At 36.0% G+C, this 19,056-nt stretch overlaps 1 protein-coding gene across 1 annotated transcript in view; it reads right to left on the reverse strand.

Annotated features, from left to right (window-relative positions):
• LOC114923092 (uncharacterized protein C3orf67 homolog) overlaps positions 1–19,056 on the reverse strand; it is a gene marked incomplete at its 5' end in the record, with an annotated part of 88,285 nt that overhangs the window by 59,277 nt on the left and 9,952 nt on the right. The window contains 3 exons of the mRNA XM_029285567.1: positions 910–971; positions 7,386–7,589; positions 16,397–16,798. Coding sequence (XP_029141400.1) covers positions 910–971; positions 7,386–7,589; positions 16,397–16,798 — 668 coding nt within the window. The remainder of the gene's footprint in view (positions 1–909; positions 972–7,385; positions 7,590–16,396; positions 16,799–19,056) is intronic.

A 19,056-nucleotide genomic window follows, 5' to 3' on the forward strand; every position in this document is an offset into this window, starting at 1 on the left:
AGTATCAAAGCCCACTGAACATGCTGCTGTCTTCAGCAATGCACTGTAAGCTTATCCTCCCCAGTTCTCATCAGATTAAACGCAAAAATAGTAGAAAATTTTAACACAAATTTGGAAAACTTCTTGATGCTTTGCTGCAATGCAGGAAAGATAAACAATGGATAAGAATGTTCTTAATTCTTAAGTCTTTGTACAAAGTGCTTTTGGTTCCTAAACCAGGTTTTCCTTAAGCCAGCTTTTAAAAACAGTTTTCTAATAGTCATAACAATTGTTTTGTCAAGAGATTATTTGAAGATCTGTCTCTCAGGTAATTTAGAAAATGCTCTTGCCCTATGAAAGAAAGCCTGAGTTATGAGAGTGTCCCACAGAGGTAGATATTCCACCTTAGCATGTGTTTCTTAAGAAAACAATCTCTTTACTTAAGAAATTAGCTTCAGTTCAGATAAGCTGGGGGGGAAAAATCAATGTTTTTCAATTTTTGCCTCTTTTTAAGGGAGCATTACTGAATTCTTGAAACTACTTCCAAGACATAGGAATACAAAAAGACAGTAAAGCACTGTTCTACGTTCAACAGAGCCACTTCTGAGTTCCAGGACTTGCGATGATAAATGCTTTCCTATTTATTTGTTTCCAGTCTGTGGACACTGCTGTTGTATGTGGTTGCTAAAAATGGATGCACAAGTCCAAATACACTCAACTGCTGAGCCACATCTCAGCAATCATTTCCACCCCTCAGGTTTCTACTTATGCGTGAGTATATATGTGGCCAAGGCTGGAAATACACAGTTCTTTTTAAGATGGAGAAACTGGCAATAAGTTTTAAGAGCACACCAAAGAAAACGTATGCTGACCGTTTTTTCCCGTATTCTCAACACATCGGCTTTGCCTGAGCTGTAAACAGCAACTTACCTTGGGTTGGACTGAGAAAGAGGGTTCATTTCTTTCTGATAGTGACTTCCTTGATTAACAGGCTGTGAAAGATACAAGAAACAAGGAGTCAAACAATGATTTTGCTTGTGCTCTTTCAATATACATGAAACTGAACTATAATTAACTATTTACAAAGTATATTAGGTATGTTTAATTCTTACAAAAAGTAAAAAAATATATATACTTTCCTAGTTCCAAAATTTTCAAAAAGGGGATGGTGGAAATATGGAGGGATAACAAGGCACACATCTGTATAAATATAAATTCACATCGTCAATAAGATAATATATTTTTATGTTGAATGAAACTGTGACCCGAGTTTGTGATGGATAAGCGTCTCCTTGCATCCAGATTTCACTCTCCAAAAACCTCAGAAATATTTCAAACCAATTCAATGCTCAATTGTCCTTCATACAGCTGATTCAGAAATATGGAGACTCCCCATGTGTCAGTTAGTACAATCTAGCTGATCAACAAGAGCATAAAAATACCTCTCAAGCAGCACTTACCTCTTCCATGCTTTGTTTATTTGTTTAGCAAGTTGTAATAAGTAGTGCTGAGTGCATTTGTTAAAACAGGATTTAAATGCCATGCCATTATGCTTCATGTCCCAAATTTAACAGAACAGTGAATGGGGAAAGATAGCATTTCCCCCATAGAGGTTTAGCATCACTCTACCTCTATGAGGAAGGAGGAGAGCTCAGTGAGAAAATTCCTACCATGTGCCAGAAATGTACTCCTGAGCTTCCAGTTGTATGTTTAGACCAGCGAAATACTTAAAAAATATGACAGTATCCAAGGGCTTTAACATTGGCCTGATTTAATAGTCTTCCTTTAGCTATTTTGAAAGGCAGATACAAAATAATTCCATTTGCTGCTTGATTATTTCTATGTGCTACAGGCACCGTAGAATCTTTTACCCCCATTTTACTGAATTGCTGATTTTATATCAATATTAGAATCTGTTTTATTTCTCCATAGCTGATAAAAGTAGTTTTCTCTGTCACTCTGCTCTCTGCTCTCTGTATATAAATGCTGCTTTTTGATCAAAGGGACTTTAAGCTCCTGGATGTTGCCATATTCTCTTATGCTGCTAGTAAGCAAAGATTAAAGCTGACCAATCTTCATCCCTTAATATAACTGGCCTAACTTTTGAACAGTGTTAAATACATATACAAATAGCTGTCACATTACTCTGTTTTAATTTAATTTAATTTAATCCACTTCTGTCTTAGATTTTTAGCTTTTTTCCTTTCAGACAAATAATATTCTGGGGGTTTTGGAGGGGGGGAGGTTCTAGAAACATAGTTTCCAATGGTAAAATAGTGACAGTAAAATTTTGTATTATTCTTTTTTTTTGTTTTTTACTCTTTTCCTTTTAAAGAGTTTGCTATTTGTTTCATTATGTACTGGTCTTTGACCAAGATTTTAGTATTTAAAAAAAACCCTGTACCCTGAAGAAAATGGCTTATCTCCAATGTGTTTGGAACATCACTGTTTTGTATGTGGAAAATCAGACTGGAAATGCTTCTAGCTGCATCACAGCTGGAAATAAATTGATTAGCTCCTGAACGTGTAAGATTACCTCATTCTCTTCTTTCCTCAATTCCTTCTTTGCAAATTCCAGGATTTCAGAGTTGAATCTGATGCAAAACAGTCACTTTAAAAAAGTGTATTACTCTTGACAGTTAAGCAGAATAATATGTAACTCTCAAAGCTATTATATCTTTTGGAGCAGCTGCTAAACAATTTATATTTCAGGGATACTTCCTGACACACCTAGTTACTACATTTCATTTTTTGGTAAACTATCTTTGACTACAGAGTACAGCTTTAGTGCATTGTTGTTATTAATGTATGTAAGCATCTGTTCCTGCCTGCTTGCCTATAGGAATTCTGAACCTTTGTAGCTCGAGAGAAAATCCCCGTCTTCTATCAAATTTTATTAAAGCTACAACAAAACTAGAAGGACATTGGATAATCATGCAACAGTAGCATATGGTTGAAGCCAGGCCTAGTACAGGAGGAAGGTTAAAGTAACTCTGTACATAAATATGAATGTTTATATTGAATATGAATATTTATATCAACAATGTACAAAGCCTACATTTTAAAACTCACAAGAAAGGTAAATTAAAGACAAAGAACAGCCTTCTGGTGGTGCTGTTGCCATAGATTAGATCTAGGGATAAAAAGGTTACCTCAAATTCAGCCAACATCTAGAACAAAAGCATTGCTTCCTAGTGAGAAGTTTTCTATAATCTACAAAGCAAAAATTAGCAAAGCTCTGATGAGCAAGTAAGATTGGAAGAAAGTAGGATTAATTGGAGCAAGTCTAGATTGTATCATGTCTCCCAAGAAATGTTATGTATAACATACACCTTTCTCCCTCAAAGCAAGGGAAACTAAAATTAAGCATCCATTTTTAAAAAATACAAGTCTTAGAATATTAACACTGCAGAATATTGAAAGAAGAAATAAGGTTGATCACAGCTGTTTTGTTTCACTCTCACAGAAATGTTCTTATGCAGGGCCTAATTTTTTTTATCAGTCCTGGAGCTGTAGATGGTAGCATACTTCTGAAAGTCTAAAGCCGACCAAGTGAATACTTGTTTAATATCAGATTCAAGTTCTAATAACACAATGGAAGAACCTGAAATATATATTCATATAGGAGAAAATATACCATAACCAAGTTTAGGAGACCTTGAGACACATAAAGGAATTCTGAATTTATAACAGATGTCACTCTGAAGGACTGTGTACATAAACACATGCTCTCTAACTGATAGCTAGAGAAGTGGTAATGTATTACAATATTCAGTTTAAATGTGTTGTTTAAAGTTTCACGATAACCTGACATATTTTTTAAATGGATCAATGGTTCGAACATCAAAATTTCATGTATTTGGGGCAGATGAACCACCTATTGTGCTTATCAAATATAATTGGCTTTTTAAAAATAATCAGGAGAATCCAACAATCACAGAAAATACAGAAATAACCAAAACTCCATGTAAAAACCAGAAGAAATGTGAACATGGTCAATTCTGCAATAAAAGCCTTCTTCCTGCCTCTGTATGCATAATTGGAAGAATTCTGAGTCAGCAGCACCATTCTCTGAAAACAGCCTATTGTATAAATTGACAACAACCATTTAGCCTAGCTACTCTGAAGAAGAAGAATGGGAGACAAGCAAGTCCTTAGCTGTGGCAGATGACTTTCACTAGACAGCAGATGACTTTTTCACTAGACAAACAGCTGACACAGGCTGGACAGGACAACTTAAGGGAGTCTGACTTTCTGTTGGGCTTTTTCCAATGGCCTTGAAAACAGATCAAGAATATCAATTGCCAAGAATATCAACTTGACATTGTATGGAACTTATAATTCCCCCCCCCAAAAAAAAACCCCTACAGGAAAACACTCCAAAAGTATATACCACAAACATCAGAATAATAAGAGACAAAATCTACTGAACGTTTACCTCAAGAGAAATAATTCATTGTCTGAAAACATGTTTTTTAAAATATTGATTGCAAACTATAAACTGGGGGATGGGGACTCTAATGAAAAAGATTTCTTCATAGGTTCAGATTTTCAAATAGAGAAGCAACTAGAAAAGATTGTTGCCCAGCTACTTTTGATAATGCTCTTTAATGACCAACCCATTGTATTTCAGAATAAATAATCAAGAGACATGTTAGTTAGGCTGCAGTTTCTATAGCAAATATAAACATGGTATGATTGAAAAAGCTGAATCAGTTTGGTGTAGTGGTTAAGGCACCAGGCTAGAAACCAGGAGACCATGAGTTCTAGCTCTGCCTTAGACATGAAGCCAGATGAGTGATCTTGGCTAATCACTTGCTCTCATCTCCTGGAAGGAGGCAATGGCAAACCACTTCTGAACAAACCTTACCAAGAATACTACAGGGACTTGTCCACAAATTGGACAGGATTGAACGAAAGAAAAAAAAATTAAAAGATAGTTACAATAATCTGTTCTTTCTCCCGTCTTCATTTTTTTTGTAATTATTCTCTTATTTCTATTTTTCACCATTCACTTCTTTTACTTTACAACCATGCATCCTTTTCATTCTTCTGATTAGCATACTTGCACAAAGTCCCTAAAGCACTCTGTGTCACAATTATTTTTTACTGTTCCAGGCACCTTCCATACATCACATCTAGTTTATATTCATTTTGCTGCAGGATTAATATATCTTTTAATATTTTTTTCATACATGACTTGTACTTTCTCTTCCTGCAATTATTCTATCATCTCTCTCATTTTTCCTCACTTCTTATCTTTACTTTTAACAGATTTTTTTTTGCTAAGAACCCCTCTGGACACTATCAGAATATTCTTATATCTTTCATCAACTCTCTAAATATTTCAACCAAAAGCAATGAAATCAATCATGCTTTTAGACTGATATTAATTCCTTTGCTGTATATACCTTAAGAATAGACATACTTATTTGTGAGAAAAAACCCAGAATTTTCTCCAAGCAAACAATCGTCAAGTGTTCAAATTTTCTATACTTTTTTATCTCAATTCCAACCATCCATTCATGTTACCTGTTTTACTAATTTTTCTCCTAAATCCCATTTATTCAGAATTTCAACAGTGAGATGGACAATATATAAATTTAATAAAAATAAATAATCCCTCTCTCTCCCCAAATTCAGCATTCACACAGCAACTAAGTAGAAATTCTAGGGATTCCTACTTTCAGATTCACCCACAACAGCCAATACATATCAGATTCTTGGTTCATGTTCTGTAATTGGGTTACTTTGCTGATTTGAAGGTCTGGAATCTTCATTAGAAAGTGAATACTTCCCTTTAGTTGTGGGAATATTCCCCCCAATCAGTGATGCAGAATGGACAAAAAGAATGCCCTTCCAATGCCCACAATATTTCCAATAGCAGTATTCCAATATTTGAGAGGTACCATAGAGAAGAGAGAGTTACCTATTCTCCAAAACACCCGAGGGCAAGACAAGAAGTAACAGATGGAAGCTTATCAAAGAGAGAATTAAGGAGAAATTCCCTGTCAGTGACAACAATTAATCAGTGGAATGGCTTGCCTCCAGAAGTTCTTGGTGCTCCAACACTGGAGGTTTTTAAGAAGAGATTGGACAGCCATTTGTCCAGAATGTTATATGGTCTGCTTGAGTAGGGGGTTGGACCAGAAGACTTCCAAGGTCCCTTCCAACTCTTTTGTTCTGTAATTCTGCCCTGATATGATGGAATGAAGGGTGCTGATGTATAACCCCTAAAGGCTCTACACCAAGAATTATTGAATCTTAGGAAAAAACAATAAAAAGTCTCTCCTGGAGAAGAAGAATAAACCCCACAGGGAAACTTTTTAACCATTGTTTGTTCAGCCACGCAAGGAAAAGGTCTTGGTAGAACCCCAAAGAATCCAGACAACCAGCTTTTTATACAAGCAGGGGAACAGCATTTCAGAGCTTTACATGCAGCTTCCAACATAAAACTGAACTAAAATAAATGATATGTAGACTTTTGGTAAGAGTTCTTTAAATCTATTGGATAGTCTACATTTCTATAAGCTGAGTGTTCTTGCTTATGTGAATCTGGGAAACTGAAATAATACAGCATGTGTTATTATACAATACCTTCAACAAGGATCTCTATGTCCTTTCTGCACCAATACACAGGCAGAAGGATGAGTTATAATTTCCAACCTGAAACATTCTATTACATGTAGACCAGCCAAGTTCTATGTAGGAGCAGTGAAAATAAGATAGCAGATAATGATGAACCAAACATGAGCACTGTTTTATCAACGTATGTAGTTTTGTAAATTTGCTTTTATTGTTTATTGTAAATAAAGGTTCTCTCGTTTTTATTGGATTACTGGATTATTGTTAGTTGTGGTACTTTGGAAGCATTACAATTTCAGCTATGAATTCCCATTTGAGGCCCTGCACTGTCTATGCCAAATCTTGAGATGGGCTTTTGGAAAAATTTTATATAGGAATCTGAGGTTCAGCCTTAGAAAAAGCAACCATAGGAAAATGACAGCCGACTATTAAATTTGATGGATTTCTAGAGAAAAAAACTGAACAGATAAAGACACAGAATATAAAATGATCTATAAACTAAAAACTCTACTACACTGAAATGGATGGAAAAGAAAATGAATCTTGTCTTCTATTATAGGGCCATATTAAATCTTCAATTGAGCTTAGCATCTTAGATGTTACTGTTTTGTTTTCCTTTCTTACTAACATTTGCTGGAGTGTTCATCCATATACAGTAAATCTACCGCAAGTGTGCATCACTTAGAAATTATGATATCTATATCTTTTCAGAAATGAAAAGAAATGTATGCCAATGATAATCCTTTAAATGAGTCCAATATAACTAGAGGCTTAGCTAGGGCACTTATTTAAACAATAAGGGAGGTACAATTCAAACTTACTGCTGGGAGACATGAATTCCAGGTATTTGTGTCATCACTGCTTGTGCTGATGCTAATATTACAATTGTTGATCTGAGAGGCACTCAACCCATGTGAAGGTCCATTATATTCCAATTCTTCATTTTGCTGCCTTTTCATGCTAGCCAACATCTGCATTTCAGACATGGTCATGTTGCTTGGCTGGTAGTCTTTCCAATTGTATTCCTGTGAATTACATGAAATAAAACATGACAATTGTACAGATACATATGAAGAATGGCCTCCTGTGAGATAGGCAGTATACTAATTTAATAAATAAATAAAAATAAAGAACACACACGTATATATTTCTATACAGGAAGTCCTTGACTTACAAACATTCATTAAGTGACCATTCAAAGTTGCAATGACACTGAAACAAGTGACTTATGACAGTTTTTCACATTTATGGCTATTGCAGCATCCCCACGGTCACACGATCAAAATTCAGATGCTTGGCAAATGGCATGTATTTATGACGGGTTGCAGTGTCCCCGGATCATGTGATCATCTTTTGCCACCTTCTGACAAACAAAGTCAACGGGAAAGCCAGATTCACTTAACAACCATACACTAACTTAACAGCAGCGATTCCCTTAAGCACTTTGGCAAAAAAGGTCGTAAAATGGCACAAAACTCCCTTAATAACAGAAATTTTGGGGTCAATTGCGATTGTAAGTCGAGGATCACCTGTAATAGCTGAGCATGCATAATTTGAAAGACAGGATATTCCAATATCTCAGGGGCTGCCACAAAAAAGAGGGAGTCAAGCTATTTTCCAAAGCGCCTGAAGTCAGGCCAAGAAGCAATGGATAGAATAATCAAGAGAGAAGCAACCTAGAACTAAAGAGAAACTTCCTGACAGTCAGAACAATTAACCAGTGGAACAACCTGCTTCCAGAAGTGGTGAGTGCTCCAACACTGAAAATTTTTAAGAAGAGACTGGACAGCCATTTGTCCGAAATGGTATAGGGTTTCCTGCCTGAGCAAGGGGTTGGACTAGATGACCTCCAAGGTCCCTTCCAATATTATTATTATTATTATTATTATTATTATTATTATTATTATTGTTGTTGTTGTTGTTGTTGTTGTTATTATTATTATTACTATTACTAAATAGATACATTTGCTCCAAACTGTGGATAGCAATTTTCTTTGTCTTAACAGAAAGAAAACTGCAAAAAACAAAACAAAACAAAAAGTATAGTATGCACAACACCCTGCACTTCAAAAGCTTAGCTCTCTGTTCTATAGTTTTATGAAAGTGGAAAAAAAGCATTAAAAAAACCTGTGATTAGTACTATATAAAAGGAGAGGAAAATTAAAGCTAATTTAAATAGGCTATCCTATGAACACTGAAAGAATCAGTAATTATAATCCAATGAATTCCACCGAACTAGAGCATCTGTTAAAAGGTGGATCTACATAATTTTCATACTAATTCCAGTACTTGGTTATTATTTTTATGGAACAGCAAAGAGAGGTCCCACAGCTTAGATAAAGAAGATGTATTTTATGCATAATGCATAATGCCTGGGTAGGATATGGCTGGAAAAAGGCTTCCATCTGAGATCATAAAAGAAACCCCCGCTAACAGCAGACTATTGGTTTATATACGCCAGACCCAATGGTTTGACTCAAAAATTATTAATATTCATAAACTGCTGCTAATTTATTTATTTATTAACATTTTAATCTGCTTCACTGCAGAGACTATAGGCTCTGGGTAATGCATAAAGCATTAAGAAGCCATTAAAAACAAAAACCTGATAAGCATATGGAAAACTAGATTACTGCTTGAAATCTTAATCTTTGATCAAAATCCTGCTGGAAGAGGATGATCTTTAATGCTTTCAAAAAATTTATAGGGTATGGGCTATGCGTTCTCCTGAGGTAAAGTGGTCCACAGTTCAAAGGCTGCTATGAGAAAAGTCTGTTGCACACTTACTTCATTTGCGAGTGCCACTTTCTCCATTGTTGATTGAATGGAATGGGACATTCGCTAGGCAGTCTTTGATGTGATTCTATATAGGGATTTTACAGCTAATATCCAGCACTCAGAACTGAGCCCAAAAGACAAGCTAGTGCAGTGATTGCAAAATGTGCATAACACAACTTAAAATAGATTTCCTGGGTAGGTCTAATTGCTGCCTTCTATACTAGTTGCAGTTTCTGAGTTTGCTTCAAGGATAGCCCCTTTGCTATAGGACAATTATGTGGTGATCCACCAAGGAGATGCCAAGGTTTCTCAATCCCAGTAGGGCTGTAATATGGTATACTGAACGAAAACCCCTGGCTATGGCCTCAATCATCCAGGTCATGGTTGTCCCAAATGTGCTTTACAAAAGGCACTGGACCTTCTTATTTTTTTCCCCTCAAAAATGTTTCGCTTCTCATCTAGGAAATTTCAGAACTGAAGAAGTTTCTTGGATGAGAAGTGAAACGCTTTCAAGGAAAAAAAACTAAGAAAGCCCAGTTGCCTTTTAAAAAGCACTTTTGAGACATTGGTCCTAAAGTTAATAGATGCAACAGCATTTCCACCTTGTTACTTTTGTTTATAGCCTTCAGGCAGTGGTTCAAAGCTTTCACAGAAGTTACTGGTCCAACCTGGGCTGGTGATGTACAATAAAACATAATCACTATGCTCAACCCAAATCAATAGATGACCCTTTCTAGCAGTTTCTTAAAAATGTTGAATAGCCTTGAATAACTTTAATTCTCTCTTGCCAAAGGCCTCAGTGAAGAGCCAAGTCTTTACAGCTCTTTGAACAAGAGCAGAGTAAGGATCATTCGGATCCTGGGGGGGGGGGGGGCATGATTCTATTATCTAACCTTTTCTTCCCATCTTTAAACCTGGTTAAAGAGACTCTGGAGTAAATCTTGCTTCCTTAAAGCTTGCAAATCTATCGGAAAGACATAGTGGGGTCTATTTCAAAGCCAGGAGTTACCTGTACAAATGATGAGAAAACACTACCTTCTTCCAAATTTAATAGTACCAACTAATAGCTGTTATGTTCTGTACTGTTTACACTGCTCTTTAAATGAGAATATAGCAATTGCTGTTTTGGAACTTTAAAAAAGGGCAGTTTCCTTTTAAGAAAATGGTATTTTACCTTCAAAAATATCATTTTTAAAAAAGTAGGTGTGTATTAGGCAAGTCTCAGTTTTCAGTGATATGCTTTTGGCAATTCAAATAGATCATTTATAGAAGCTATTTGAATAAAAGCCTTCTTTCTTTCCTCTCCAGCACCACAAAGCAGGGCATTCTGCACATGAATAGCAACACTCTTTGATCTTTATAGATTTAGAACCAATAATGGTTTATATCTTTAAAAAGGAGTAGGTTGAGTAGGGGGAATGGCAAAGAATTTAAGAAATTCCCTAAGTGTGCTCTGTTCTTAAGGAAACCAAATGTGAGCTCATACGGGGAGTCCTTTTGTTCATAAATAACAACGTGCATTCAACATGTTTAACCACAATATTTAAACTGAAATAATACAATGAAAATAATACATTGAAAGAATAGAGAAATGCGCCTATTATAGGTTGGCCGGTATTTCTTCTAGTGAAATTTGAAGTGCCCAAAAAGTCATTGTGTCATGGATTTGTAAAGCCAAGCAAGGGGATTTGACTTTAAAGATCTGCAGATTTCTCTTATGCAGTAATTCTGTTCTAGAATACCTAGATTTGCATGAATTCTCTCTCCCCCAAATCTTTACAATCAGGTGTCCTGGAAAAGTACTTATCTTTCCAAAAGGGGGACTGGAGGCTAAAACATATAAAGAAAGGTTGTTGGGATTTGGTATGTCTAGTCTAATGAAGAGAAGGACGAGGGGGGACATGATAGCAGTGTCCCAATATCTCAGGGGCTGCCACAAAGAAGAGGGAGTCAAGCTATTCTCCAAAGCGCCTGAAGGCAGGACAAGAAGCAATGGATGAAAACTAACCAAAGAGAGAAGCAACCTAGAACTAAGGAGAAACTTCCTGACAGTTAGAACAATTAACCAGTGGAACAACCTGCCTCCAGAAGTGGTGAATGCTCCAGCACTGGAAGTTTTTAAGAAGAGACTGGACAGCCATTTGTCCGAAATGGTATAGGGTTTCCTGCCTGAGCAGGGGGTTGGACTAGAAAGCTTCCAATATCCCTTCCAACTCTATTGTTCTGCAATTCTATTCTGTTACACTTTTAAGACTTGGTTACTACTAGGATAGGTGATAACTAGATAATTTTGGGACCATTGGCTACCCTGGGAAACTATAAAAACATCCTGTATTGTTACTAAGAAAAGTGTATGGTTATATTCACAAAGTTCCATTGTTTTTTAAAAAACAAAACACATTGTAAATATAAAGTTCAGTCTTAAAAGCTACCTTGATACACTGTGAATGATAGCTTTGAGACTCCTCTTATGAAACTCAGTTTTTTATTTTTATTTTGTGAGATAACATAAATAATATCAAGTAAAAAATGGCAATGTGATGTAGACACCATACATCACTAGGATTCGAATAACTTTAAACCAGCTCAAGGCGACCTATGTGCTTTTGGAGGACAGAATTTGGGCAGATCTTTTAACATTTTTAATGGTTGTACGAAAGTGTACAGAGAAAGTGCGAACAGGGAAATGGAACGCAGAGGCCTTAGCTAGAAGAAACAAAGCAACTGCCCCCCCCCCAGAAATAGAAACTTTGCCCTACCCAAGATTTGGACTGTAATCTAATAATAGTTTTAAGGAAATGCCTTCAGTTTCTGAAATGGACAATTTCTTAGAAATGGTACCTACAAACAAGATTTCTGACCATTTAAAAAAAAATATTTCTGGTTTATATTTGCATTGTTTGTAATAGCCAAATAGACATTGGGAACTAAAATTTTTTTTAAACTGAAGTCATTTCTTATTTGTAATGGGACATTTAATGCAAAATGTAATTCCATGTGACATTCATGGTTCTTCTGAATGCAATATTTTAGCTGACAATTAAAAGCTTATGTTCTCTAACTCTCTCTGTTCTTACGATAAGAAGCATTTTATCAAGCTCTTAAACATTCAACAGACTGTCAAAACCTGTTATCAAAGATATTTTTTCCAGTTTAGAGATGCACATAATGACATTTGCATTCTCCCATGTTCAAATGATTTATTCAGATTTGTTTAAATTTAGTTGCATGTGCAGGAAAGTTTAATTACCCAAGCTATCTACTTGGTTGCAATATTACCCAGAGGACTGCACTTCTTTCTTAATTAAAAATATTTGAACTTAATAATAGAGGACTCTATTAAAACATGAATAAAACATTGCAAGTATGCAAGTCCTTAAATTTTACTAAGTAGTGAGCAAATAAATTTTATTAAGAGTTCTTTGAGCATTTTTGGCAGTCATAATACAGGAGGGGATTAGGAAGGAGTTTTTCTTTTGAAGGTCCTAGTCCATATGAGCTTTGCTGCAAAAGCCAATGATGGAAATAACTCTCTCCTCCCCCCCACACACATACTTTTCACACTTTCCTCTAGTACACGGGTGTCAAACTCGATTTTGTCATGTGATGTATTGTGATGTATCATGATGTTTTTTGCCTTTGTGGAGTTGGGGTGGGCGTGCCTATGTGTGACACATCCAGCCCGTGGGCCGCCAGTTGGACACCCCTGCTCTAGTACTAAAAGAGGAGGGAGATAGTAGAGGAGATATAACAATGCTTGTAAACTGCAACTGTCTGGTCAATCCTCCAGGCTAACAGGAACTTTTATGAATAAAATAATTCTATTTTTTACTGTCTTTTTTTTTTTTAAAAAAAAGAATGGTAATATACTAATAATTACTAACAGGTTCATTATTGGGCTCTGAAATCTCAAAACCTATTCATGTTAAGAAGACTAATTTGTTTTGGCTTAAAATATGTGATTTTCAAACTGCTTTGATCCAGTCCATTTGTAATTTTAACAGATCAAGATATGTTTGCATAGGTTCAGTCCATCTTTCTCAAAAGAGATTCCTAACCAATAGTCAACTGCTTTATTGGAGCTTTCCTTGGATACTGATTGTTGCAAAAAAGTACTACAGGTCATTCTAATCCCACTATTGGTTCAAATCTGGTCAACTGGTTTGTCCATGGGAAAAAAAAGAATACTGCAGTTGTGTAACATGTCTGATAATTTCAGCTTTGGCCATTTAAAGGAACCGATTATGGAACAAACTTCCTGGAGTTGAAGTAAACCTCCTTATTATAATTTAGGATAATACAGAAATAAATTTATTTATTCGGAACTTATTTTACAGTTTTTATGTTTACATTTATTGTTCCATATTTTGTATTTTCCAAGATGTTTTCACTGTGTTTATGTGGAACTGCCTAGAATGTAAAGGATGGAAGGCATGTTTATTTTCCAAAATAAATATAAAATAAATATTTGTTAGCTGTAAGAGTGTCACCATATGCAGATGGACTTCGATGGCAAGTGTCTGTTAAAGCAGGGGTCCGCAACCCCTGGTCTGTGGACCGGTACCGGGCCGCAGCATGCTAGCAACCGGGCGCACAAACAAGCAAAGCCCCATCCGTGGGATACAGGCAGCACACAAAACCACATAATGGGTCCCTGGTGCCCAAAAGGTTGGGGACCTCTGGGTTAAAGACTCAAAACAAGGATCTAGAGAATAATGGAAATGACTGATAAAATTAGGCCTCTATTTGGGATGCTTGTAGAATCAAAACTTCAATGCCTTGACTTCTTGGCACCAAAAGATATCGCCAGATAGAAATGGAACAGGAGAGTCAGGAGCTATTACAATACTGTATGTTCTAGACAGGAAAATATCATAAAAATCTGACAGTTAGTATTCTCAGAACGCAAACCATTTAAAAATTCTATAAAGTTCCTAGTCACCGCTGACTAATTAAGCTATCACTTGAAAAAGGGAAATCTAGATATCAGATAATAAAAATATAAAATTATGAATTACTGTAAGTTGTTCATGGTGGCTGTTAAGAATATATGTTGGGTAATAAAACCAGGAGAAGAAGAATTACATTGATAGACATGAATACAATCCCCCACCCGAATGGCTTGGGGAATTGGACTACAACACTTCCTTACTGTTATCCTTCAATCACTTCATTTACTATCTGGGGGGGAGAGGGCTGGCTGCAGCAATGTTCTGAAGTGCAAGGACGAATGATCTAAGGGGTTCACCCACAGATTACTATTGAAATTCTGTCATTTTTCCTTTCCTTTAAACTGACTTGGTAATGTACCGACTTCAGCAGCTCTTAAAACTACAATAAGCTTGCCTTTTACCCTGCGTAGATGTTTGAACCGTTGCCATTGATAATGAAATGTAATTCTTTCTCTTCCCACCCCCACCCCCCCCAAGAAATCCAGTTTGATAGCGATTGGAAGAGGAATTAAATACCGACTTTAAAAAAAATCAGGACAAAAGAGCTGAAACTCAACCAGACCCTGGGGATTATCCATGCCAGTAAGTGCTCTCCCTACTTGAGAAGTCTAAGCAGCTGTCCATCAAAACATATGAAAGGCTTGTGAGAGCTATTGCAAAAGGGGCGTGTTTGGCACACTCCTGCTGGTCTTTCTTCTTTCTTTTGCTCAAAAGAGAAAACATTCAAACAAAGGTTTAAACATTTCACATAAAGAACAAAAATCTATGGGGCTGGTATTTTGCTCACCTCTTTGTATAAATTATTAACAAGTAGAAGTTGCTTGAAAAATGCTATTCATTCCGGAGAGGCCCATAAGAAAAAAAAAATGCTATGAGCCAACAGTTGAATTAACTTGCCTATTTTTAATGCATGTGGTTGCTAGATTTGTATTGTAGCAGTCACTCATTTCCAATCCCTATTGGCTTAGCTGAAAAACATGCAATCATGCTTGTAGGGCAGACACCCCTCAAGTGCTACAAACACAAAAACCAAATTTGGTATTCCAGAGAGGCAATCAGTCTGTCAAATTATATGCCTCCTACTAGTCTAACAATTGGGAAAAGAAAAAAAAATCTTATGTGGAATTCAATCAGAGAGCAAATAACTTTTCTTTCATGTTTGCAAAAATATTTTCCAAGGGAAATGTTACTATGGCGTGTAATTATTGACCTGATATCCCAGTTCCGTTAAGACTTTAGGATGGCGCTAAAGGTAAATGTTAATCTCTAAGGGTTTCAATTAAAAAGAAAAACAATAAATGAAATAGATCAGGTGCATGAGGAGAAATGTCCTACATCACACTAAAGTGCAATCTTTCCCATCATTTATATTACGGCTAACCTAATAGCCAGAGGAAATCCATAAGCAGGGTACAAGTGTGGAAACAACTTTCATTGTAAAAATGAACAAAATTCTTCAGTTTGTTTCAAGAAACTTCCTTTCCTCTAGCTGCTAGAAACTTTCTGTAGATATACCAGCCATATTTAAAACTGGTTAATAAGAATTCATTAATTTTTCTGCCCTCTTCTTTCAGTCATTAACTTAAGAAATGGCAAATTCCAATCGGACAGATTGGAAATAAGTTGTTTTTGTAGAAAATGTTTCATTATCCCAAACAAGCCTTTGTCAGCCTCTGACAAATCCTGGCATACAGACTGACAAACTCTGGCAGATAAACAAGTTTTAAGTTTGATTATCTTAAAACAGAATTGCCTCTTTGCTATAAAAAACATTGTATTTTCAGTCCAAGGTCTACTTACTTACATTTATCCTCCAGCCAGATTTAGTGTACCTGGGAGACTATGTACTTACATTGCTAACCATTCTTGATCCTAATTAGTAGTCCTATTTGCCATGGATATATCTTGTCTTTTTTAAAATGTATAATTAATTAATCCTTGTATCATGGATCAATCTGGCAGTTTTCCTCCTCTTCCATATGATTGATCTTTGCTTTATCCCATGGCAGCGCTTTCTAAAATGCTAATGTTATTAACAGATGCAAAGATGCAAAAGCTTAAATATCCTTTTTATTCCAACAAGATTTATAAAAAATACTTACAGGAATTTGAACTATTGGATTTGAGTCCTCCAGATGGAGTTCTTTTAGGGATTTTCTACTTATGGAACTTCTTAATACACTGGTGGAGAGAACTTTTGAGATCCTAGATGTTTCCTTACAGGGTTCAGATAGGTTTCCGATAGGGGATAAACAAGAAGTGGGCAACAAGCTTCTTTGAATCTTATTTGCTTTGTCCATGATCACAACAGAATCTTCAATACATTGTGGTGATGTTTCTTCTTCAGTCTTTTTTGTACAGAAGTTGTATGTCCTGCTTTCAGGACTCTTGGACGCCATTTTGGGAAGAATCTCCTTGGATATTACTGGCTGAGGGAATGCTGATATGAAATAGTTATTTGGAAGATTCTGACTCTCTTGCATGAGGTCCATGTAACTATCATCCTAGAATAGGGAAACAAGACAAGATGAATTATTTTAAACACTGCTCATCACCATAAGTTTTCCAGCCTCCTCAGAACACTAGAAAAACTACAGTCCTTCTTCTCTTGCCTGAGTGGTAATTTATACATTGATATTGTCAGGAAGAAGAAAAAAGGATATTTATGAAAAATGAAGCAAGCACAACTAATATTTTTAAATTATGAACATCTAGCCTGAAAACAATGATGATTGAAGGTCTATTTCTATCGCACTCCAGACTTATTTCTATTGCAGGAATTGTTACTCAATTATTTATTTGCTGATAGGAAAAATCAGTTTCAAAATCAAAACTGTTGTCATGATATAAAACAAAACTTCCTCTGAGACTGAAACATTCTGAATATGAAGAAAAGTATTTCTTGCATATAAAGGGTATATAAAAAAAGCAAAATTTTCAGAATAGAAAAAGCCTTGGAAGTCCGGGAAGTCCGGGGGGGGTGTGTGTGGGGGGTTTCTCATATAACATTGTGTAGTATTTGTGATTTTTTTTTTTTATGATGAAAAATAATAAAAATTTTATATTGAAAAAAAAAGAAAAAGCCTTGGAAGAAATCTTTTCTATTTCCAATTATATTATTTAGATTATCATCTCAGTTTAATAAACTCTGATATGAACAAATCCTTGGGTTGTGTTGGAAGCTCCTTCTTACAAGGTGGAAACCAAATGAGGAAGCTTTTAATAAACTATGTATAATGTGGTCTATTTTACTTTTTTTCATCTCAGTGAATAATCCAATCCTTCTGGTTTGTAAATCATGCCTTATTGCTATATGTGAAGCAGGCCATTAGTTTTGGTCAATACACCAGGGTTAAAGCCAGCATGCTTTAATGTGATATTGAATTCTTTTCCTCTACCCTAGACAATCATAATTGACTTAATGCCTTTTCTAAATTTTTAATGTGATTTTTTCCCGTTGATTCACAGAAAAAAAGGGAAGTATTTTTTCATTAAATTTAATTTCATAGCTGTCCAGAGTTGCTTCGAAACAAGAAGGACAGCAAATAAATTGAATAAATAAACAAAACTTTCCTAGTTTATTTGCCAAACTGTGATGAGACTTAGGATTGACAAAATACTTCATTTCAACAAAGATGATTAGGGGACTGAGGCTAAAGCATATAAGGAACGGCTGCTGGAATTGGGTATGTCTAGTTTAATGAAGAGAAGGACGAGGGGGGACATGATAGCAGTGTTCCAATATCTCAGGGGCTGCCACAAAGAAGAGGGTGTCAAGCTATTTTCCAAGGCGCCAGAAGGCAGGACAAGAAGCAACGGGTGGAAACTAAGCAAGGAGAGAAGCAACCTAGAACTAAGGAGAAACTTCCTGACAGTTAGAACAATTAACTAGTGGAACAACCTGCCTCCAGAAGTTGTGAACGCTCCAACACTGGAAGTTTTTAAGAAGAGACTGGACAGCCATTTGTCCGAAATGGCAGGGCTTTTTTTCAGCCGGAACGCGGCGGAACCGCGTTCCGGCACCTTTTTCCGGGCCGGCCGCACCGGAAATAGCCCCTCCCACACCGGAAATAGCCCCTCCCAAATTTTACTTGCATTCCTGTTCTCTAAAGGGGCGGTCCTAGGGTTTGATGAGGGCGTGGCCAGGTTTGAGTTCCACCACCTTTTCTCCGAGAAAAAAAGCCCTGCGAAATGGTATAGGGTTTCCTGCCTGAGCAGGGGGTTGGACTAGATGACCTCCAAGGTCCCTTCCAACATTATTATTATTATTATTATTATTATTATTATTATTATTATTATATCTCATTTTATTAGGATTGGCCAAATTCTTCTATTTAATTATTAATTTATTGAAATAAAGAGATTTTCAGCCTTTTTATTTTTAAACTGAAAGGTAAAAAAAATAGTCATTATGATTATGTGCCATCAAGTCATTTTAGAGACTCCTAGTGACTGGATAGATTTTCTCCATGATGATGTTTCACTAATTCTTTCTTCCATTGGTATATTCATCTACCTTGTTGGTGGTCATCCCCTTCTTCTCTTTCTATCTGCCTTCCCTAGCACTAGAGCCTTTTCTAGAGAGTTGTATCTTCATATAATGTGTCTGAAGTAAAATAATTTAAGCCCGGTCATCTATGTTTTGAATGAGAATTATAGGTTGAGTTGTTCAATGATTTATCAGTTTGTTTTCATGGCTGTCCATGGTATACTTAGGAGTCTTCTCCAACATCAAAGTTCAAACACATCAATATTCTTCCTG

Source organism: Protobothrops mucrosquamatus, unplaced genomic scaffold (assembly GCF_001527695.2).
Source record: "Protobothrops mucrosquamatus isolate PMUCROS unplaced genomic scaffold, P.Mucros_1.0 scaffold1863, whole genome shotgun sequence".
In the NCBI taxonomy this organism is placed as follows: Eukaryota; Metazoa; Chordata; class Lepidosauria; order Squamata; family Viperidae; genus Protobothrops; species Protobothrops mucrosquamatus.